We start from the raw sequence: 24,331 nt of genomic DNA on the forward strand, positions 1-24,331 counted from the left end.
TTTGATTTTATTGGTTTTATTAAAAGTGATTGCATTATATATCAATTTCTAACACAGTTTTCACAGTTCATCAGAGATGCTGTCAAAACTCTGGGTGAGGCTCATTTCATTTCCCCACCAGTAACAGGAGACATCACAGCCTGCTTGTTTGTTTTAGTTTTATTCATTCCTCACAACAGTGACCATTTTCAAGCCATATCGGGGAAATCTGCCGCTTTGCTGGGGAAAGGCACTTGTGAGCAAAGAACATTTGCGCACGTAGTCTGAGTTTGGGTCTTTTTAGGCATTAACTTGATATCCCAAGTAGGGTTGCTGACAATAAACCGCAACATCTTACACCTTGCTTCCCGTGATCAATTAGCACATGACAGCGCACTTGCTAAGGATTAACAAAAAATACCTTTCCTATTTTATCCACATGAATCCTTGCATGGCAGCTAGTGGCATTTTGTATACCAAATATCTGAGAGACCACACACCTCGCATATACACCCGATACAGATTTTGGCACTCGTGTATCTCCCTTCTCAGTAGCTGTGCCGCCGCGGTGTCATTCGAGCAATGCACTCAGGCATTTCAGAGGTGTCAATCTCCTGGGAGCTCCGCACCCAGAGCTGCTTGCAGGGCATGATGGTGCACGCTGGGGACACTCGGCAGTGGGATTGCAAGCCTTAAGCAGGATGCAGTCTCCATGCCGGCAGTGGAAATCTGTCTCGGTGAGGATCACAGCATAAAAACAAAGACCTTGAAACCACCAAAGAAATTGTTTTTAACCTCATCAGTGGGATCTGCAGCTCTTGGAACAATGCTTGCAATGACTAATTGTAGCTACTGAAAAAAAAAAAAAAGGGGGGGTGAGCATAGCTTCAGTTGAGCCCAGCTTAGCAAGAATCCTGCGAATGCCACTTCCTCCACTGTCGGCAGCTCCCATCAGTGCTCCAGGCGCTCAGCCAAGCTGCTCCCCAACAATCTGGCAGATAGGGGAGCGTTACAACACAAATAATCCTGCAAGGTGCTGAGCACTGACCTGACCCAGCCAAGCCCTTAAGCGGATGCTTCATTTAATGATGTGAGCGTCAGGAGCTCACTGGGATTCTTTCGGATTTGCTGGACTAGAGCTGAAGTTTGCAGGAACTGCAGGATCCAGTCCAGCACCTCAGACGGGGAATGATTCTCAAGCACATGGCAAGACTTTTGCTGGATATGGCTGTTCCCCATCTGAAGTGCAGGAGCTGTTGGACAAGCACAAGAGAAACACCAAAATGAAGAGCTGTAACTGCTGGTTGAGCTGCAAACTCCGAGGAAACACGACTTAAGAAATTGTTTACTGAGGGTGGTGAGAGCCTGGCCCAGGTTGCCCAGAGAGGTGGTGGATGAACCATCCCTGGAGACATCCCAGGCCAGGCTGGACGGGGCTCTGAGCAACCTGAGCTGGTGAAGATGTCCCTGCTCATGGCAGGCATGGGACTGGATGAGCTTTGAAGGTCCCTTCCAACCCAAACCATTCTGTGATTCGGTGATCATCAGCTGCTTGTGCTGCTCTTACCAGCATGCCTTGCACTTGCCACTGGTCACTGGTAGAGATGGAGGGACCACGCCAGAGGGGACTGACCCGGTCTGGCTGCTCTGGTGCTGTCTGCAGCGATAAGACATACAGATCTATAGGAGGGACATGGCAGGGCGCAGGGCAGGCTCACGTGACAGCTGCCACCAGCCTCAGCTGCTGTGGGCTTGGGGAACACCGACACATGCGGGTGGGCTACTCCTTCCAGTCCAGCTTATTTTGCTTTCTAGAAAAGGAATGTTTGAAATTGATTTGTTACTGGTTTAGCTGCTAAATATTTTAGGCAGAGTCAGTAATGGCAGAGGACAAGCATTCAGAGGGGTCTCAGACTAAAAGGCTAAGATACTCTTTCTACAAAATATCTTGTATCATGGGTTTTGTGAAATAAAGGTTACAAGGTATAAAGGACACCATTTAAATAAAAAATACTGGTGGACACTGTATTAAAGCATTTTACATCTCAGCTACACTGAGGCAGCAGCTTTGTCAATAAACTGAGCCAGCTTCACATCTCTCTTGGTCAGTCCACCGCAGTCATGGGAAATCAGCGTGATCTGAACCTGTTACAAAGGAAAGGAAAGGGGTTACAAAGCCATTTTGATCTCTGCCATGCAGGCTGAGCAGCAGTTCATTGGGAATGCTGTGTGTCTCTGTAGTGAACTGGTTTTACGTGATGTTCACTGCTCACGTAAACCAGGAGACATTGGAGGTGAGGAGGCTTAACAGAGCCTGAAGTCTGACCAAAGTGAGTCCCTTCGCAGAATAAAACAGCCTTTGCATTCCTGGGCTTCATCCAAGAAGAGGTGTCTGATTAAATAACTCAGTCTTTACATTTAAATTCCACGGATTGGTTTCATGAAGAACCTGGGCCAGTGAACAAGCTGCCAACAGCCAAGTCAGGGGCCCATGTGTTTTGTTAAAAACCAGCACCCTGAAGGTGGAAAAAAAAAAATAAAAAAAAATCGCTGAGCTTGTTGCAGATTAATTTCAAAAAGAAAAACAAACGGACTGGTGCATTTTGCTATGACGCAGCTGCCTGCGCGGGTTTGTTTAGACTAAGCCAGATGACATGTTGGGTGTTACTCTGTTTCGCTTTTGACTGAGATTTTGGGGAGAGAGGGGTAATAATAATTCTGAATATGCTGGAAAGCCAAGAAAATAATAAAGAGTAGGTGATAAGGACTTTGTCTGCTGATCATTTAATGTCCCCTTAAAGAGGGTGACCTGTAGGGCTGATGAGGAGTAACCTGTGCTGGGATGCCTCTGTTAGGGGGAATGTTCTGCTCTGGGGGTGGTGGTTCCCAGCCACAGGCTGCTTATCCACATGTCCTTTTGGTATATTTTTCGTGAGATTGCCACATATTTGCTAAATTCTAAAAGAAACAACTCGCTACAATGCAATGAGAAGTATTAGAAAATAAAAATAAAGGGAGAGCAATCATTTCCCCCTTCACACAGCACTTTCATTCGAGGGTTGCAGTATACCTTATAAGCCTTGTAAATACGAGACCACCATCAGGTAATATTATAAAGAAATTTTATAAGCTGCTATGTTGAGACATAGAAGACTACAATTTTTAAAAAGTCAACCTTAAATTGAGACTGCCAGGCTCCCATTTAGGTACCTATACATCGACAGTCTGCTACCCTGCACCGCTGGGCTCCTGACCTGTTGCACAGAAAGGAATGAGGGTTGGTGGGTAGTTTCAAAACAGTAATTTATCCAGGTTGCCTAAATAAGAGTTTAAAGGTTTCTACTTTACTTTTAGATCTCAGCCAGAGTGGTAAAAGACAGGTCCCAAGAGTTTGATTTCTGAGGCCATACATATCACCACTACAAATTTGGGATTTTAAAGACATATTGAGATATATCTTTACAAAGACACACAACCTCTTACCATTCCCCTACCTCCTCCTTGCATATAAACTAATAAAAAAAAAAAAAAAAAAGCCAGTGGTTTCATCTCCTTAACTTGCTATGCCTGTAACTAGGGCTGGTGAACACCTTACCTTGCTGTAGACATTAAACCATTCCGGGTGGTGATTCATCTTCTCTGCTTGTAGAGCAACACGTGTCATAAATCCAAAAGCCTAAGGAGAGAAAGAGCAAAGAGGAAAATACTCCTCCACCTGCCAGGACTGGCAGCGGACCTGCATGATTCACCCCAAAAATCTAAAAAACTCCTGGAGATGCTCCAGGTTGCTGCACCCCAGCCTTGTGCACGTTCAAGGAGCATTTCACCTTCTCATGATACCGATGCATTTCCTGAGGCTGCTGAAATCGTCCCCTTCAGACCCCAGTAAATCACTCTGCTCGATGTTACTTACTCCAGGATTCAGAGCATGAGAGCAATGATTTTACCTTTGGTATCCAACAGTGATTTTTAAACATCCAAACCCCTCGTCCCTTACTGCATCTTCAAAATGTGCCACTTCCAATTAAGCATCAAGTCACAGCATTACTGATACCACTTCCAGAAACGCATCCTTTCACGTAGCTATTTTGCTATTTTTTTTTACTGCAGTAAGAAAGGTGGCAGGGGAGTTTGCCCCTCTGATTTATGAGAAAATATTTTCCCTTAAAATGAGTTAAAATTGGTTTTCCAATCCTCCATTCCTGTATTATGCACAGCATGCTCCCTCAAGATGCAGGTTTTATCACAAGCTCAAGAAGAAAATAATAGCAGGACCTTGCCAAAATATTTAGAAGCAAATCACTACATTATAAAGCAAATTAGAATGTCCATGTAAATCAAGAACACAATTACGCAGCGGGGCCCAAAGGGCCTCAGTGTGTGAGCAGGACGCTCCTAAGTCAGCGGGTTTTGTTCATACTGAACACCATCCGTTGGGGTTCAGGACCCAAATTAACATGCAAAGCAAAAGTAACATCCACATTATAGTCTGGTTCATATTATAATACAACAACCTCAACAAAACCCTACCTGATTTAGGTATTTTTTTTAGTGCTAATTTATGGAAGAGAATGTATATAGCCTGCATTCCAGCAAGTGATGGCAGTTTCAAACAAACATGTGGTCAATGAATAACATATAATGGTTGATAATAGTTTCAGTCTTTTTTCCTCTCACAAATTACAAAAAACTTTAAGAAAAAAAAAAGAATCAGTGCCTGGATGAAGTATGACTTTGTTAGTTGCTTTGCCAGTCAAATGAATGCAAACGTTATAATCAGGGGAAATCATTCCAATGAGGTTTGTCATTTGGAAATCACCAAACTGTCAGCAATTAAAAAGCTTTTTTCTTTGACCCAGGAGCATTCCGAAATTCGGGAAAACCTAACTTCCCTTGAAGGTCTCACTTGGTTTAGTTTTACTTCAAGTGAACAATTAATTTTAAAAATTTGCAAATGTTTCAGCAGCATGTTTGAAGCAGAAAGCTCCAAGTTGTGCATTAGATGTTAGCAATGATTTGCAAAACTTCTGCATTAATAGTGCTGAACGATACTCAATGTTTTTAGAGTGTTCACGGGCTTAATAGGAATGTATTTCCAACACAGCAGTCTACATAGAAATGTCCCCAAAAGTTTAAAACTTGCATCTGCAACTACATTGCCTCTGTGCAACCAGACAGCAGGGGAAAAACAGATTGAATCTGTGAAATCCCTACCAAGTTCATGTGCACTCTACCAGTGTCTGTCTGCCCATCTGAGGAACTCACCCACTTACATATATATGCAGGTTATATTACACATTGTACAATCTCCATTAAGGTCTTAAATACTTCCTTTGCTAATTAAACGAATTGGAATGCTATTGTTTATGAATCACCTTTATATTTGTAGAGCCATAACCTTTCTTTGGGAAAATACAATTGGCTCTGGAAGGAAAATATATTTAGGTTTGATTAGATATGAAAACACTATTACATAAAATCAGTTTGGACATTTCTTCACGTCTTGAAACTTGATCGGTAATTTGGTCTAATTGGTGATCAAGGAAACTATCTTGTGATCAATTAAAGTAATTACCACATTCCGGCAACACAACCAACCTTAATTTGAGCAGGAGTCTGCACTTCTTCAACTTTAATTAAAAATAATGAAAATTATTAAGCAGTCTGCAGTGCAAGATCATTGTCAAGACTGCATTGGTGGGCAGAGTTTATCAGACCATCACACATTTCTTGATGAAAGTGGGGCAAGTACTTCATTCCCCACAGCGAGACCCAATACAATCTTGACTTTTGTTATATTAGTAACAGAGATCTGCAGCCCTCAGCCGCTACCACGAACTTATTCAGATTTTTCCCTGAAAAAAATAAAAGAGAAGAGGAAGAAAGGATTTGTGCATTTTCTAGAAGGCATAAAGAAGTGTTTTAAGAGACTCTGGTGTATTAAATATTATCAAGTATTCTGACATTTCAGTAACAGGCACATTAGGCAGACACTTTCAGTTTAACCCTTTTAGGACATTTTGGGCTAAAATAACATCCAGACACACAGATTTCTCTAAATAAGTTCATCATGTCTCCCAAGTGAGAGCAGACAGAGAGCCCGTTCAATAAGCCACAAACATCATTAGAAATAGCAGCAAGTGAAGGAATCCTGCACAGATGAGATGCCTTGGGTGTACCAGTATGTCTCTTCCCTTCATGTCTTTTAAGATCATGAAAGAAGGACCTAAAGGAACTAAAACCTGGTGTTTCAGTAATAACATTACTTCTAAAATGTTATTTTAATACCACCAGCCATAGTATGCCTCTATGAGATACAAATTGGAGCTACAATTGGAAGAACAAGTTAACCTAATGAAGTAAAAAAAACAAAAACAAAAAACCACAAACAAACAAACCCAAAACAAACAAAAAAACCCAATCAAACACAACCCCACACACTTTAAAATATTCAGCTATTGCATAGTGTTTTGGGACTGGCCCAACTTCTTTTGAAAGTGACAAAATATGCCATCACAAAATAAAACTTAATGTGACTTCTGTTGCCTGAGAATGGGAAAACCAGGGCCAGACACTTTGCTGTCAGAAGTGGGAGGAAAAGATGAAATTCCATCTGTCCCTCTGCGCCGCACGCGGCTGCACAGCTCTGGGAGAACCACGGCATCCCGGAGCTAATCTGCTATTATTCTTCCTTTCACACTTCTTAAGCAAGGAATCAATTCATCTTAATACTTTTAAAACATGCTGCTTTTGTACAACGCTTGCCAACATTATCTTGATGAGTTACACATCAAAGCAACACAGGTCGATATGTCGTGCTAATATATCACCGCCCGCAAGTCCCCAGTGATGGATTATCCCAGAGCATCTCCAGAACAAAGCAGCTGACAGTACTTGACTCGAAAGTGGAGATATTCAAGAAAAACAGCTGAAAGGCTCAACAATATAACAATACACACTTTTTATTTATTTGTTCTAAAATGCGTACGCTAGGAAGAGCATACCCAGGCTTCTTAAATCCTTCGGACGCTCAGCCAAGGAAACCATATGCTAATCACAAGTACATTAAGGTTTCTGCCTCCCATCTGTCATTATTACACTGGAGGTAGCATTAACCTCGACCTTCTGGCATGTGAGGGCTACCTGTCTTCCCTTCCCCACCCACCCAGCCTGCATCTGTATCATTTATCAGTGGGAAATGAATAAATAAAACAAGTTATAGCGACATTATCATACAAGGCAATGATGACGACACCTCACACATTTGCTTTCCATTCGCCCCAGTGAAAACTACCCAGTATACAGCACGTGTTCTCTGGAGGAGTTCGACACGTGTAACAACAATGAACTCAAATCCTTAAGGTTCACTTCCAAACTGCAGAAGCTTTCACATATCCAGCTGACATTACTACCTAACAGTGAGCTATGGGTCAGCAGATAAAAGGAAAAATAGCTTGACATTAATGAGGTTTTAAGTCATGTTTAGCTAGTCACAAGAGTTTGACTGAATCTCATGACATTTTCTGTTGTGCTCTCAAGAAAAATGCAGGGTTTCTTTTATTTTAACTCTCTTTACTTCATTAAGAAAGACTTTTACCTTACAAATATGCAAAAATTATCCCACAAGGCTACACTCTACATCTGAAAATAACAAGATGGTTAAAACACACAAAAAAAAGAGGAATCCAACTGGTACTTAGGAAAGTCATGGCAGCATGGGAGGACAGGTATTCATTCTCAAAACCACATGCCCATTGTGGGATTCTTCCCTGATGGGCTCATCTGCCTGCCTGAACCATCCCCAGGGATGCCACATCCATGTGGCATTAGATATTTTCATTTTTTCTTCTTTTTCCTGGGCCCTGTCTGTATTCAACCATGACATAAACCAGGGGAACACCTTCCCACTGGTCTTCGCCTTTTTAATACCATTCCAAGAACAGCCGGACAGTCCTTGAGAATGCAACTAAATCATGTCCCAAAATAGAGCTACATTCAGATTATTCTCGTCCCCATCTCTCCGGTGAGAGTGGAAGCGATGGCCACGCCAGCTCTGGCATTGTGCCCACGTTTCCCTCCTCCCTCCCCACCCAGACACGAGCAGCCAGAAGGCTCTGAAGGTGAGCAACATCCCACACATCACAGGCAGATATTGTAATAGCCCAAGCCAACCTCCCCACTCCCCAGGCATCGCTCAGGACTGGGGAAAGCCATACTCCCAATTCTGAACAACACCAATAAAGGGAAGGGATGGGAGAGGAATACTGCAGACATACTGCCATTTCTGTCTACATAACAAAACGTGAAACTAGAAAATTCCCCCACAACTACAATTTCAAATGTAATTGCCTATGCTTTTCTGTGTTTACAATATCCTTTTAACATCCAGCACCAACTACTCACATCCCCCATACTTATCTGCACACATCATTTATACAGTACTGAAATGCTGCTTTGCTCTCTAAAAAAGTTACCTTTTTATATTCATACTACAGCTGTAAACACTGCCCTCCATGTTAGATCTGTGAAGACCTTTACACCATGTTCTGCAAAGAACGCTGTTTCTGTCTCCCAAGACTTGTTTACAATTATGTCGGTGAAGAAACTAGCTCGCCAGCTCTATATCAAACATTTTTGACAGCAAAAGCACAAACACTGATCTATTCTAAGTAGTTTGCCACTCTATGTAATCTTGGAAAAGGCATTCTTGCCTTTGATTCTAAAAATGTTTATACTTCATACATTATGCAAATAGTTTTTATATATTAAGAAATAATGCAAGTAAAGCTCAAGTTAAATTAAATTCTTCAACAATAACCTTGCCAAAGCACTGATTTTCCTATAAAAAAAAATTATTCCAATTTGTTGATCTTACATTGGATGAAACATACTGTAACAATCTTCATAATTTATGTCCTGTTGGGACACTATGATTTAAAGTAACATAATACAGACCAGCATCACCGCTAATCTAAACCACCTGACCAGATAAACAACAGTTTCCCCTTCTCTCTTCATTGAGGGTATTTCTGTTTATTGTCATATGATTTACCAATTTGAAGAACATGAAGAATAAATGGAGGCAAAGAGGAGCAGGGCTGGGAGGCACAGCCTTTCCTCAACGGGGACGTTTCTCACACAGGTACCGGTACAATGTCAAGAGCTGCAGGAGATGACAGAAGGCAATTTCAGGAATTCTGTCCCAGGAAAAGCCCAAACCACTTGGAATTTTACACTCGCTGGGCAGGATCCAGACCAGGCGCAGCACTAGACACGACACCGTCCTGATGCTGCTCGAGACACAGCTTCTCCAAAAGAGGTTTGAGTCAAGGGCTTCATCTCCCAAGCTCAGCAGTGACCTAAGTGATGACATCAGTTTGTCACAAAGCAGGTGCAAGAGTCATTTGCCCCATCTGAGACTCAACTGGTCTAGAAAAACAAATACAAATTTTCATTTGAGGCTGAGGGACATGGGATCAACACCAGCAAAGGGACCAAGGAAGGCAGAGAGCAGGGACCTGCTCTTACAGCCTTCTCCTCGCTCGCCTTTCCTCTTCCCCTCGTGCTCCTCACCAAGTGTGTGACATACACACGATCTGCACAACAAACCTCAACTTTAGCTTTTCTCAGTCTGTTAATATCAGGATTTTCATAACTGCTGACTTTAGATATATTTTTCTCTTACTGCTGATAACACAAAATGTTACATCTGTTACCATCTTCCTCATCACATCCTGACTTTCCCAGCAGCCTCACTGCTGAGGATCCTTTTTCCTATTCTCTTTTTTATTACAATAAGTGATTGCACCTGGATTTCATGAACAGAAGGCAGATAATATTCTCGGTGATTCAATGAACAGACTTCACGCCAAAATTAATCACCTATTGCACCAAAAAGATTTACAGACTTCATGGAGTAGAAGTGAGATAACATGGAGATGTCGTAAAACGGCATAAAAACCTTTTTCTGTGAGTGATAAAAGTTTCAAGCCTGGACTCTGCTGGCTCAATACAACCATATTACAAAACACATTCATTTGCTTATAGGTAGATATAAATAATTACAGTTGCCCATAAAGACTATTGCAAAATCAGTAGACATCCTAAATCCCAACCAAACCTGGAACAAGGTCCCATTACATCTGTGATATATCACTTCACAGAAATATTCAAAATAAATGCCATTTTTCCCCCCAGTTCCAGTTCCTTAGCACTCTAGGTAAACACAGCCTCATAAATATTATTTATTCAAAAATACAGAACTCTAAATTAGAATTTAGAGAGAAAGAAGGAAAATAATCCCTGGTTTCAGGACTGAACTAGAACACAGAATAAGTCCTCCAGCCACATAGTCAGCTAAATGTGACTCTCCACCTCCCAAGCCAATTTTGTATGCTTTGTGCTCAAAAATGGAATATAAAGGTTGCACTTAGGAGGTTTACACCAAATAAAATGGCTATTTCAAGAAACATTACTTTTTAAAATGAGTTTTTTGCACTCTACCTAAAAACGTTAAATAATACAGCGAAGCTCCCATTAACCAAGCACCTGCTAAAGCAATCAGTCACTTTAAATAATAAACTCTCTTGGCTGCACAACTGAAAGAACAACGATAACTTCACTTGTTAAAGCAAATGTTTGGCCCGGCAGATGAAAGCCCTGGCTGTACTGTAATAAAGCCATCACACAAACCACCACACAAATAAACCCATAACAAGGTGCGGATGGTCTCCAGCTCCAGCCCTGTGAGTTCAGGCACCCTCTGCCAGGGCGCTGCCCTCCGACGTCCTTTGTGCTGCACAAGGATGCTGCCACTCGGGCAATGAGCCAGCCTTAGCCATGACAAAATGGCCTAAATAAAAATTCATTTATGTGATTGCCCCACTTCAAAAAAGGTGCTCAAATCCTCTGACTTTGTTAAAGAGCTCAGGTACGGTGCAGAAGAACAGAGACATTCATTATCCCATTGTACCATGTTTTGGATGGAACAGATCTGGTGAAATCAGGACAAAATATTACTGGTTTACCTCTGTTTCTTTTTAAACACACATGAAGGAATTGTTTCATTCTGTAGACGTGAATATGACGTTCACATGCCATGCATGCTGTAGATAACATAGGGAATGCTCAGACAAAATTCTCCTTGGTCTTCTGGCCAAGATTACATGTACTACCAGTTTAATATCCAAAATTTTCTCTGCTGAGTATCCAAGGGGAATCATATCCTGCCTTTGACAACCCTCTAAATCTCTGCCATTTATGATCCTAGGAAAACATCAAAGAGTGATAAGAAAGGCACTGCTTTCTGATGGATTAAGAAGTTCCTGGTCCCTTGACCATTCCATCTTCCACTATCCCCATTACCCACTACACTGTCACACTGTCAGCTTTTTTGTTTTGGTTTGCTTTTGGTTTTTTGTTTTTTTTTTTTTTTTTTAAGACAGGGTCAAGATTTCCAATATGTGACAAAGAAATCACGATGGAGGTGTGAGGAATTCTCAAGAGGTCTTCTGATCACCCTCTTGGCCAAGCCAGAAGCTAAAAAAGACCTAATGCTATGAAACAAAGCAAACTGAGGAACATTTACTGCAGATCCAGCCAGGGATGCTGAAAGCATCCTGCTGTATTGTCAGAATGGGTCTTCATGTTTGGCTTTTCATTTATATTGCACTATAAAATTCAAACATTATTTTGCAGACAGACATTTCAACTCTAAAAGTGACAGATCCTTTGAAGAAAGAGCAGGAGAAAGCAAGCATCTTCCTCTTTGCAGCATCCTTTGGTCTCAGAGCGGTTTGGTACCTTGCCTGGTTTGCCATGCCCACTGCTCCCCTCCGTGACCTGTAGGCCACCCAGACCTGTGCTTCATCTCCTGTCCCTGGTATCTGGAAGAATGAGTGGAGCAGGTCATGTAGAAATGGAGGAATGCAACTGCCTTAAGTCACATTATTAAGAACCAGGCTCATTTCAGTGCCAACAATTTAGATAGACAAGCTATATTTGACATTTTCAGCTGTCTTCAGACCCCTCCATGTGCTCCACGTACATGCCCAAGGTGGTAGAGTACATTCAATGTATAATATATCGAGAGGTCCCATTAGTTTTTTTGGCTGGTTGATTTTTTTCACTAAGATACAAGGGTTCCTCTGGGTAATCCACACCATTAGTACATCGGTACACCTGGGAACAGAGAGATGGGCTCATAAGGGGAGACAAATACTAATTCTCAGTCCTCTAGCAAACACCAAATTCTTTTCCAAGTTCATAGAAGCACACCATGAACGGAAACTCTTTGTACACCTCTGTTTTTTCATTAGATTGGGCATTACAAGATGATGCAGAAACACAACATCCTGGGCTTGTCCAGCCAACAGTGGTTTTGCTTGCTACAACCACCCACCTACTGTCTCATGGAATAAAGATTCTCCCAACCATGGACACCTTGGTCGTACACAGACATAACTTTAACTGCCTACTGTTATCACAGCATGAAGAAAATCATACTAAATCATGAAATCAGGACATTCCTGTTTGATCTTAGGAATAAAACCACCTTTTCCTACACAGCACCCTTAGCACTAGGTAAGCCCAGCAGTGAGGCGCTGACTCAGCACGGAGGTCCCCGCCAAATCCCTCCAAGGTATCACAGTCGGCTTTATGTTTGTCCAAAGCAACTTGTTATCTCAGTCCAACAAAATTAAAAGAAGAGAAGGGGAAGAGGAAGATGGGAAGTGCTCCCCATACAAAGCAGGTTTGTGGGAATAAAGAGGAATAAAAGAAAAAAAAAAAATTACACTCACGTCACCTCAATAAACTGCGGGCCTGCCAGTGGCTTTTCAGAGCAGATGTAACGTTTTAGCCAACCGTGATTGTTTGTGAAAGAAATAATTCTGATCAAAACCCCGAAATTGCAGCCAGCAGAAGCGCTGCACTTCATCACGCTAATCCGGCCTGACGGGGAGCGGCGAGCGGAGATTCCGACTGCGAGAGGAGCAGATGTGAAAGGTCAGTGCCGGCCCGCGACTTCAAACCCCTTAACGTGTAAAACAGTGTGCATTAAAGCCCGAAACGGCTCACCGCGGGATTAACGGATGTCCGCTAAGCGGGTTTGATGTGCTTTTTTGGTGAGTAATGGTTAATTTTTAAATAGGGGCGTTGCAGATTTATTTTAGTTGATTCTGCCAACCAGCGTCCATTTTTAATTACAATTGCAGAGGATAATATTCCAAAGCTTCTCCCTCCTTCATGGGAGTAGGAGAAAGTGAGAGCTGCTGGCGTAAAAGGCAATTAATGGTTTGAAAACACAGTCAGGCGTTATTCCAAAAGCAAGAGGATGCAAAAGGTTAAACAACCAGGACAGAGAGATGTGCTGTTTGCATTTCATCAGTATCTTTCCAGCATTCCCATAAAAATAAATTCTAATGCATAGGGAGTAGCAAGACACCAGGTTTCCTTAACTGAAAAAGTAAAAAAGCATTCTGAGTGACCATCTTCTTCAGCAAAGGCAGCATCAGTCACACTTGCATTTTCCCAAATGAAGGCGTCCAACTGCATTCAAAATTGTGACATTTTCCAAAGGTGGTTTAACAAGGAAAGAGTCTGAACTTTAAAATCAAGTTGACCTGCTCACATTTGCAGTTCTTTGGTACAAATGTACCGCAGCCCTGCACACATGGCTGATATAGCGTTTGTTCTATTCAATTCAAACAGAGCGGGCAATCAATCTGTGCAGCTGAAAAAAAAAAGGAGAAACATTTCTTCCACTCCAAATGTACAAGACAGCTTGTGAAATCCGAAAGGAATTTTGACAAATAATTTCTTTTGCACTTTCAGATCAATGTATGAGACAAGCACAAGGCAAATGCTGTAATAATTTTTACATGAGTGATAATAAATCCATCTTTTAAGGAAAGCATTTGTATTAGAGCCAACCGGAGAGCAGCCCAAAGGTCAGCTGGGCAGATTTAAGCAGTGGCCTGTTTAAATGGAGATACAGCAGGTCTCCTCAGTGGGGCAAACTCAGTCACTAGGAATGCCACTGCCCCAAATGACTTTAACCAATAAAGTAATGGTTTATTCTAGGGTGAAATATGACTTAGCTCATCAAGAAAATGAGCATCCCTAATGACAGCTAAGTCACAAGAAAAATTAAATGGATGCAACTCCTCCAACACCTATGATGGGCCACCCTGCATGATGAAAGAGATGAAGGACATTCCTACTCTGAATCTTTAACTTCAACATGATTAATTTTATTTAAATATGACTAATATAATGACATTTTATACAATCCTGGCAGCCTGATACTGGTGGTACTGCCAGGATGACGTTATAACGGTGACACTAGTACTGTAACTTGCCCCAAGCAGATGTGACACAAGGGCAGTGCGACCCGTACACACAGACCCTGGCCAAAGAGGAGATGAGATATCCGACAAGGAGAAGAGGAGCAATCACCACTCATCACCTGCCTGACTTTTATCAGACATTAATTTCTCATATGCATTAAACTCTGAAGTTTTAATGAAGGGACTGAAGGACAAAACAAGAGTTCCCAGATATATAAGGAAAGACTAATTGTGAAGGACTTTAAAAGACACAAGAAGCTGCTGATGCACTAAGGCTATCTGAAACAGAAACATTGCCAAGTGCAAAACATTGGTCTGAAAATACTCTGGAGCACTGGCTGACTTTACATGTGGTTTTGTACCCATGCTGATCATGAGAAGAAAATAAATCCAGTATTTCCCAGCACCAAGGATTTAATTTCTGCCTAGATGCAACCCAGTTCCTTATTTCCAGCAGTACAGACTTCCAAGCTCTGTAGAACTTCCCACTTGTAGCTAACCGCTCACTGACAGGTAACTGGGAGCATCACTGGACACACCATGTCCCACCAGCAGCATCTTCTCTAAGGCCTGGGAAGGAGACTCTGAAGCTTTCAAACAAACCATTTCCCCAGAACACCCGCTCGTGTTCCACCAGCCTGGAGCTCCCTGCCTTCCATGGGCAGGCCAGGCAGTGGCACGGGCAGGGGGACCATGTCCATGTCCCACAGCTGCACCTCAACCTGCCGAGTCCGAGGCGAGAGCGTTATTTACTGAATCACAAGAAGGCTGGACCATCCAGGAATCATATGTATTTTACTGTGCACACTTGAGTCAGTTCATTGGCTTCGTTTCAGCCAGCAGGTTAACCTCTGCCAGTCCCAAAAACTTCACTATCAGTTTCTAATAAAGGAAAACGTCAACAGGAAGATACGCCAGAAATTCATTATTTTCAGATACAAAGATTTTTCTCAACTCTGCAAATCCACCCATAAATAATTCTGATTTATTGGAAATCGGTTATTGTATTCATAAACTCAGGGAAGTTAGTGAACAACATAACTACCAAAAGAAATACTTTCATAACTTTGCAGGTGCACAAATCACAGCATATGGGAGAGGATTCAAAGGATAACAGAAAATGAAGCAGTTTAGGAAAAACTATATGAAAACCAGCACCTACCTGGGCAGACAAAAAACCCAACATTTCATTCAACAGGCAATCTAACAAAAACACTAGCAGAGGGAGCAAGCACACTGATACTACATTCAAACCAGCAAAAATTAAAAATACCCAAATTTAAAATGCTACAATAAAAATAGCCATTCCTCCCCAAACAAATGAAAACAGGTTTGTCTTTTGATTAGCACAAGTGACAGTCAGGGGCTGAAGCTGCTCAGGCTTTGAGGTTAAACACAACCGACATAAGCTGCACCTGAATCCAATCAGTCCCCGGCTCTGAGAAGATTCACACGTGAGGACTAAATTTGTCACAAATGGGTTGGTTTCCGATCCTCCTGTAGCCAACTTGCTTTATTCTGACCCCCATTTAACAAATCAACTTAATGGGCACTGGGAGTGCTATAAAACTTAACAATGGAGTGATTTTAACTTTTAAAATATAGTTATGAAGCAAAATGTTGGAGAGCTCCTTCAATACTGGAAATCAAATTAAATCTAGACATTTTTTAACAGTCTTGACAGATATAATCCTAGTTACCATGTAAATTTATGGTAAGCTGCTGTGATATTAGCCACAGGTGCTACTTTTAATATATGGCCTGCATCTGGCTGGGAATAAAATTTCTCAGAGGACTGAAAATGACCTCACTATCAGACAATGGAGAAGAAAAAACCCACAAGACCACTGTGGCATATAAAAAGCTGGAGATGTGATCCACAACCGAATATTTAACATGAAATTCATTTTAACTCTGCAGACTGTAGGTTAAAGGATATTATGTTTTCAATACGCAAAAGGCGTGGACAGATTTCAGCCAAACAGCCAAAAAATTAAGTACATAAAGCAGCAATGAAATACATTGCCTATGTACATAAAAACAAATTTTCCAATCTTTGATCAATCCAGAAGACAAAGCAACATGCTGGGAGTAGGAAAAGGGAGCGTTGACACAGAGGACGTTACAGGGACTGGCCCCAAGTACCAGTATCAAAATAAGTAAAGAGTATTCATTGCCTATTCTACAAAATTCCTTCAGATGTGTAATTGTGATATTACAATAAGGATTATCAATTTAAAGGGACAAACCTGAGTATGTCTCCCTACATCTGAGGGAAAATAATTGGCATTTCCATGAGGACGGGGAAAAAAAGGCGTCTACTGTAACATGCTCTGTCTGGGTTTTTGTTTTGTTTTGTTTTGTTCTGTTTTGTTTTTCTGTATTTCAAGCAACGGAGCTAGAAAATCTAGAAAGGAAATGCAAAGTGAGAATAATAATTTATTTAACAGTTCCAGATTTTTTCCATATCTTTAAATAAGTTCTCAAAAAGCAACAATTCCAACAAAACACATGTGCTTCTGCTCTCATGAAGTGCCGTCCTCCAAGGCATCTCCTTACTGTCCCCTCCACTCAGGCTCATCTTGTGCCTGGTCCCGTAGCCCCAAAACAGAAGATATTTTTAAAAGCTATTTTAAATCTCTTAGAGCATTTGATTTCCTGTCATTTTACAAAATGACGTTAGAGGTCTTATGGAGACTTCCTACATGACTTTGTTTCTTTGGTTTTTTTTTTTAAGAAACCAACCTTAATTAAAAACTTACCCTATAAAAGAAAGCAGCTGTAAACGTTGAACCTGACCATCAGCAAATGTGCCCACCTTTGTAATTTCCTAACTGCATTTTCTGCCTTGGCGTGATTACTGAAGGAAATGCAATCACACAGGCAGTTGCCCCTTAAACCCTCTGATCAAATCCAACCAACTCTGACAAGAGACATTGAAGTCTCGGAGTTAAGATGTTCCTGCAAATTTGGCAAAAACGAGCAGCTGGGCAAAGGACCCAAACTGAGTGCTCAGCACCATCCCCTGGAGCCCTTGGCAGCCGCCTGCCCCGCGGGGATTGGGCTCAGGATGAACCCAGGGAAACCCTGATTTTTAAGGCAGGTCTTTGCAGGATCAGTCCTCTCAAGATGTACTGAACTGCTGAGAAAATCCCAGGAAATTCCTGAGATACAGTTGAGAATATCAAGGTCCTCAACAACCCTTCCCTCCCTCGATGACCAGATTTTAACATCATTCCCAACGTTTCTGCAGTTTCTTTTCTGAGTGTGCAGAACAATAATTGGGAGAAGTTACCAGCATGGTCTGAAAGCATAAATTAACTTTCTATCGGGATTCTGAACTTTGCTTGGGCAGACTGGAAGCAGAGGGCTTGCTCCACAGCTGGAAGAGAAACGTTTTTAGCAGCACAAAGACACGAATGGACTAGAGCGTGTCTTCTTGGTGCTACACAGTGGTGCAAAAGCATCACTAGCTGCTCTTCTCTTCCCTGAAGCCAGGGAAAAAGGCCCTGAATAAGCTCCCTGACGTGGCTGTGAGGTTCACAGAGACTCACCAGCCCCTGGATGTGTGGCAGGGCTCGCGACTTGCCATGGCTGCTCTGAGCACACGTGCTCGCCAAGACCTTGCTCGTGGTCAGAGCTTTCTGCCAAGCATGTGCATCATGTGGGTCCTTGAGTCAGTGCACCAGAGCCATGGTCCTGGAGGTAAAAGACTCTGATTTTAACTCCTTGCTGCCCACCTGCTGTTCAACAGTGGCAATAACCCGCAGCAACTGCAAGGCGTAAGGAGGAATGGATGCCTCAGTGCGATCAGCGCAGCTCTTCCAAAGTGCTCTCCTCCACAGTTAAGTTACATTTGCATTTTTCCTCTCACTCTCTATGTATTTATATTTCATACAAGGCTCAGAACACCCGCCACCCATCTCACGCTGAAGGCAACAGGAACGTAGACCAGCACCCAGTCCAGGACCAGTGTGTGGTGGGCACTCACCACAACAAAAGGGCTTCCAGCTGGGCCCCAGGCTGGTTTCCAGCTTCTTTTAGAGAATTGTACCCAAAAAGCCCATTTGCATGAAAATGTATCTTCTGACTAACCAACAGCACCAGTGTTTTCAAGTTCTGGGTTCCAAACTAATTCCCTAAGCCAGCGGTGTCATTAGCTCGTCAGCCTTAACCGAGGCAGCCCGTCACTGATGGCTTTTACCCGAGCTAAGCTCGGCCTGAAAGCTTCAGGAATCTAAATAATTCTTGTTTCACAGAAGTTTCATTTCATTCTCATGCTGAAAATAATATACATAAACCAAACTCATGTCTACACATTTGCAGGACTTTATAATAAAAGTTGTGTTTATATTCTTAACATCTGTTGACATACACAGACTTTGTAAACCTGGCAGAGATTTTAAAGCCACAGAATTTTCCATGCATCATGAACATTATCTGCGAGAAGCAATAAAAAAAAAGCAATGAATACATTAATCATACCAATATCATCTGCAAAACATAAATCTGAAATACCTTTCATGTCAGCTCAACTACTCTTTCCTTTTTTTTTCTATTTTATACACACCTGATTTTACACCATCTGTAAAAGGGCAGCAGGAAGATCAGTGAGGAAGTTATAATTCTCAGTCCCGTGACTTTCACTAAATACGCACACTTTAAATAAAGAAAACAGAGTATTTATTGAGTGAAATGAAATAAGTTGTATCTGCGAGTTTGATTTTTTTCATTGCAGGAGTAAATTCTCCTGAAGTGCCATGCAGATATAGTTCCGCTTTTGTCATTTGTTCCCCAGGTGGTAATAAGCACAATATTTATTAGTAGTTATTATAAACATATGCATCAATAAGCATACATCCATAATTCCAATTTACTTTCAGCATCAACTTATTGAAAGGCAAATACTTGCTCCCTAATACCAGCTCTGAGCATCCCCTCTGGATCTGCACACTGAGCCCTTTCCCGGGACTCTGATAACAGGAACAGGTTCTGTCCTCTGCAAAATGGGGACACTGCAGCAGCTCCTACAAATCAGCAGGTGAAATTCTGCCTTCAGATATTTGCACATAAACCTTGATCCAAACAGGGGACCCACCTGCCCAGCTCGTTCTCCTGGCTGGGCACAGAATGTTCAGTTTTGAAGCCAATTTCCAGCCTCTGCTCTCGTTTCTGCCTTCCCCGACATCCATGAAGGGCAGGCTAGAATGAAAGAGCCTGTACCAATATCTCCCAAACAATTCAAATGGCAATTTTTTTGAGTACCCTGTCTAAGATGCCATGTACCAGAAGTATAAATGTATACTACATCATTTACTAATGGACATATTAAACATACTCAGTTTCCTATACTGGTATGTGCTTCATTGATCTTCAAATGAAGAAGACATATGGATATCTACCTGTGTTGTAAGACAAACACGCACAGTCAAAACCCCACAACTTCGTAATTTTTTTGCGATAGCAATGGGTTTTCTAAATATCTGCTGATGGGGCACACTGGTTTGTCTCTTGACCTGCCTGTTGGCACACAGAAGTCCCTCTGATGAAATTGATTTATCTACAGTGTACAAAACCACTTTTTATTAACTTTGGGACAAAAAGTCATTTCTAGTTGTGCTGAAGCAACAGAGACTCTGACCATGCCCCCGCAGAGATGCAGTTTCATGAGTATTCAAAGAACAAAGGCTGAAAATCTCAACTCTTCCAAGGGTTACTTCCACCTCATCGGTGTCAAATGTGCCGGTCTCTCCTGGTTGCTCCAGCTCAGAGCTGTCTGCACATCTCACCAAGGTTTCATGTGAGCTCCCTCTCACGGGCTTCCCTCCTTCCTTCCCCTCTGAATTATCTGATATGGTTTGATTTGTTCTGTATTAACGTTCAGGTTTGAAGGGCAATCCAGGAAAAGAGGTACTCGGGGCTCTGGATGTGCTCCCTGGGCCAGCACCATCCTGCTCATGAGCTGGAGTTGTCTGAAGTTTTCTCTTCTGCTTTCCCCCAGCTCAGAGGGGCCAGCACCTCACCCACCTTCTCTCTACTGCCCAGGTTTTCCTTGCCATAATAGCTACTGCATGAAATGGGGGAAAAATAAAGAGCCAGCCTTACAAGTTACTGTTTATTTAGCTCACTGTGATTTCAAAAAAAAAATCTTGATCAGGGTTGAGGCACAGCCATGTAAATGAGAAGAGCAAAGCTCCAGGTCCCCCTGCACACCAACAAAGCTTGTGGAGCTCACCCCGTCCCCCTCACAGCGGGAAAAAACAGCTCAGCAGGAGCCATCGCCCGAACAGAACCTGGGGTTTCCCCTCCTACCCAGACAGCGCTCACCCCCTTCAGAAATAGAACAGAAGGGAAACGCCTGCTCTTGGAACGTGACTTTTTTCTAAGCAGTGTCATGACTCCTCAGGAGGCGATTTTTGAGGGGAATGTAGCCGACCGCAAATCTCAGGATAAACTCGGGATTTCTAAGGTAAGTTTGTCACTGATGTCCAAGACGTGTTACTGTGAGTTTGGGACACGGCTCAGGATTCTGACTTCAAATGAAAAGCCAACGTGGTCTAACTCCAGCCTGCCGTGCTGAAGACACTGCGAGATCAGCTACTATGATTCGTTCCGCAATATACTAGAGTTCTGCCTTCCTGCTGAGAAGGCAAAATGTATCATATTTTCTCCACCTTATTTCCCAAAACTTTCTGTTCTTAACCCATTTTTTCTCAAGTTTTTCCAGTCAAAAATGAACACCACTCTCCATCAGTTACATATTTCTAGCATTGATTTATGAGTGCTAGTAATGAAAAAAATACCAGGATCAAATAATATTTGTCTAATCCCATAGTACTGACCCTAATATTATAATCAAGAAATTGTAATATTAGAAAAAAATCTACTTAACAACTACAAAACAGAATTAATTTACTCCACCTAATGAGATCAGAATCGGAGAGCGATCTGTCACGGCAAACCCAAGATAGTTTGGCCCCACAAGGATGCTCTCAAATTTCTGAATATAAATACTTTCCCACCACGATCATATGGAAATCAAAGCAATTACATTTCCTTTATATTCAAAGTGGTATATAAAAATAATTACCTGATTAAAATTTTTGAAATTGAACTCTTTGTAGATGGCGTCTCTTTCACCTAACTCAGACCAGCCAGAAGCTTTGAGATCAAGTAAAACTTGGTTCCTCTCCTCTGCTGTCAACCAGTGAGACTGCGAAGACTATTGAGGGAAAAACAACAACATGACAGGAGTGAGGCTGAGGTTCTCTTTTGTCCAACAATAAGAAAACCACACGATGAAATTGTGGTTATGTATTGTAGAAAATTCACTGCACCGTTTCTTACTGTCTATAATTTCACACACCAGCTTAACTCAAAGCAGCCAAGAAAGACCATTTCTGTTTGGTCAATTAAGTCCAGTAAATGCTTTTGTACAAAGCCAACAAAGAGCATCAAGCTCCTTCATGGGAATGAACATGGACACCAGCGCACCTGTACCCTCGTTCACCTCAATCATCCAAATGCTGTAACAACTGAATTAATTTTCAAATATTCCATTCTGTCATATAAATAAAGGATTATTTACATTATATGCTAAATATACAATTACAAGGTTAAAAGGGATATCAGGGGAATATCTAAAAAGACAGAAGCAAAATAGGAAATTGTATTCTCCACAACTTGCATGTTGCTATTCCTAAGGGAGCTGGAGCGGATTTAAAGATAGCACACACTGTGGAGTTCTGCAAGCAATAAAGAGCTTTTTAACTCACAAAGAAAAGAAAAAAAAATACAATAAAGACACAACTACGATACGCTACAAATTACTTCTACAAGCACTAGATTCTGCAAAGCACCTATCTTTAAATATGTCCTGTTTTAAGCAAATTAGCCCTTCTTAAGCCACCGGGAACACAGACGTGACAAATTACACCATCTGCCTAAATATCTGAATCCCTGTCTGAACTGCACATGAGGCCAGAGACAGAGGAAAGTTCTGTGGGGTGTTCAGAGGGGCTTGGATATAAAAAAAAAAAAAAGAAAGAAAAAAAGAGCAGAGACTAAGGGCATGAGAGATTACTTGGACGATACATTCTAACAGGTGGGTCTCAAATTCGCATTATGAACGCCATGCTTTAAACGGGATGAACTTCTGTCCCCAGCAGAACAGAACTGAAGCTGCTGTAGCCGTTAAATCAGCAGCCAGCACAGGTTTGTGAGAACCTCCAGAAAAGGGCTGAGCGATTTTGCCCCAGAGCGCCCCTGGGGCGCGGGGGTCTGTGCGCACCACGGCAGCTCAGGGGCTGACTTTGACTTTGGCAGCGCCGGAGCTCCGCTGCAGAGACCGGCCGGAGCCCCAGTGCCACCAGATGGGGCTGCGAGCCCGAGCAGAGCAGGAATTAACGCAATTAGTGCGACCTCAGCAAGGCTTGGAGGTGCAGACAGCCGAGGAGCAACATTTTCACCAACAACGAGGGACAAAAACCCCGAAACAGCGTAAATCCATGTGACGGCATCACTGCCACCGCTTGGGTTCAGCAGTATACACCTGGCCCAAGAGATGGGATTAAAGATCGCAAAATGAACTAATTTAGGCTCTTTACGCTTCAAACACAGCTTTTGACTTGTGAGAATACAAATATCACATTTGTTGTTGCTATAAGTGCAGTTGCAGGCATGAATTTCTTACACTATTCTTTTTCCAAGCACATACAAAAAATGCCAAAGCTAATGGCTGTCCTAAAATTTATTTTTATCTGGCAAGAGATTAAATGAGTAGGCTAATTTACAAAAGATCATGCAGGCGTTCTTTTTTTGAGATAGCAAAGTCCTCCAGGACTGCAACCAGGAGGCAGCACCAAGTTCAGTCCCCAGCCGGCAGCAGAGATGATCTCTGTTGGTTTTAGGGACGTTACAGTCACCTTCCCGAGACACACAGGCAGTGCTGTGCCTTCAAGTTAAACTGAGTAGTTTTTAATAGAAATACAGAGAGTGAGTTTGATGCAAGCCCCAGAGTGCGCCAATTACAGCATTTTGATTAGGAATAAGTTACCCGCGTTAGTCCCTCCAACGCATTCACAATATATTCAGAAATGCAGCAGAAAGCAGCACGAACTTGCTTGTAAACAGCGAGGTGGGAGATGCCACTTGCATGTTCACAGTCACGCACCCACAGTACCAGAACACGGGGCCCCCCAGAAAAGCAGAAACGTGCAGTGTGGGCACCGACATACCAATATTGACCTAGCACAGAATATGACCTGACCCACAACACACGGGTGACATGTAACCATCGTGGAGCTTAACCTCGGTCATCGATAACCTTCATTTAGAAGAAGTTCAGGGGGGAAAAAGGACATTAAGAAATTAGTGTTAAATATTGCCGGTTTGACGGGTGAGGGCCATTAGCGATCAGCTCCATGCACACACTCCCACCAGCCACCGGGCGGGGAGCGGGGCCGGAGGCTGCGCGCCGAGTACGCGTGGCCGTGGGCGGCCCCTCCGCTCCGCTCCGGCCGGGCCCGCAGGACCCGGCTCCGCCACCGCCCGCCCCGATAGGGCCCCGGCCGCCCCCCTGCCCCGCCGGGCCCCTCACCATGGCGGCTCCCCGGGCCGCCGCGCCCGCCGCCCGCCGCGCTCCCAGCAGCGCCCGCCGCAGCCCGGCCCCGCCACCCGGCATCGCCGCGCTCGGCCCCGGCCCCGCCTCCGCCGCTCCGGCAGCGGGAGGAGCCGCCGCCCGGATTCCCCGACGGGAACCGCGGCTGCAAAACGGAACCGAGCGGGGAGACATGGAGCGAGCTGCTTCACCCCGGCCCCGCAACAGCAGCGGTACCGGTAACGGAGCCACCGGCCAGGAACGACACCGAGCGCGGAGGAGAACGGGATAGCGGAGCCGCCTCGGGCTGCAGTCCCGGCGCTCCCGAGAGGGTCCGTGTTTAACCCCGAGCGACGTTTCATTGTCCTTTCCACGGGGCTGCACTGCAAGAGGCACTTTTCAGAGC

At 43.0% G+C, this 24,331-nt stretch overlaps 1 protein-coding gene across 2 annotated transcripts; it reads right to left on the bottom strand.

The window, feature by feature from the left end:
• Positions 1 to 24,331, bottom strand: PCBD2 (pterin-4 alpha-carbinolamine dehydratase 2). 2 transcript variants are annotated; one of them, XM_065848980.2, is made up of 4 exons: positions 23,926 to 24,259; positions 21,418 to 21,549; positions 3,575 to 3,655; positions 1 to 2,124 (listed from the first exon to the last, which is right to left on the bottom strand). In XM_065848980.2, exons 1-4 carry the CDS (start codon positions 24,118 to 24,120, stop codon positions 2,029 to 2,031), a joined length of 504 nt encoding a protein of 167 aa, XP_065705052.2. In that variant the 5' UTR covers positions 24,121 to 24,259; the 3' UTR covers positions 1 to 2,028. The 2 variants fall into 2 exon arrangements, with proteins under 2 accessions (XP_065705052.2, XP_071670851.1); XM_071814750.1 differs by lacking the exon at positions 21,418 to 21,549 and having other exon boundaries at positions 23,926 to 24,331.

Source organism: Patagioenas fasciata, chromosome 14 (genome assembly GCF_037038585.1).
Source record: "Patagioenas fasciata isolate bPatFas1 chromosome 14, bPatFas1.hap1, whole genome shotgun sequence".
Taxonomy (NCBI): domain Eukaryota; kingdom Metazoa; phylum Chordata; class Aves; order Columbiformes; family Columbidae; genus Patagioenas; species Patagioenas fasciata.

Coding starts and splice junctions, on each gene's coding strand:
- PCBD2 (XM_065848980.2), bottom strand. CDS start 24,120: ATGTCTCCCCGCTCGGTTCCGTTTTGCAGCCGCGGTTCCCGTCGGGGA. Junction 3,656..21,417: donor ATTTCAAAAATTTTAATCAG/GTAATTATTTTT, acceptor TTCTCTCCTTAG/GCTTTTGGATTTATGACACG. Junction 2,125..3,574: donor GGTTTAATGTCTACAGCAAG/GTAAGGTGTTCA, acceptor CCTTTGTAACAG/GTTCAGATCACGCTGATTTC.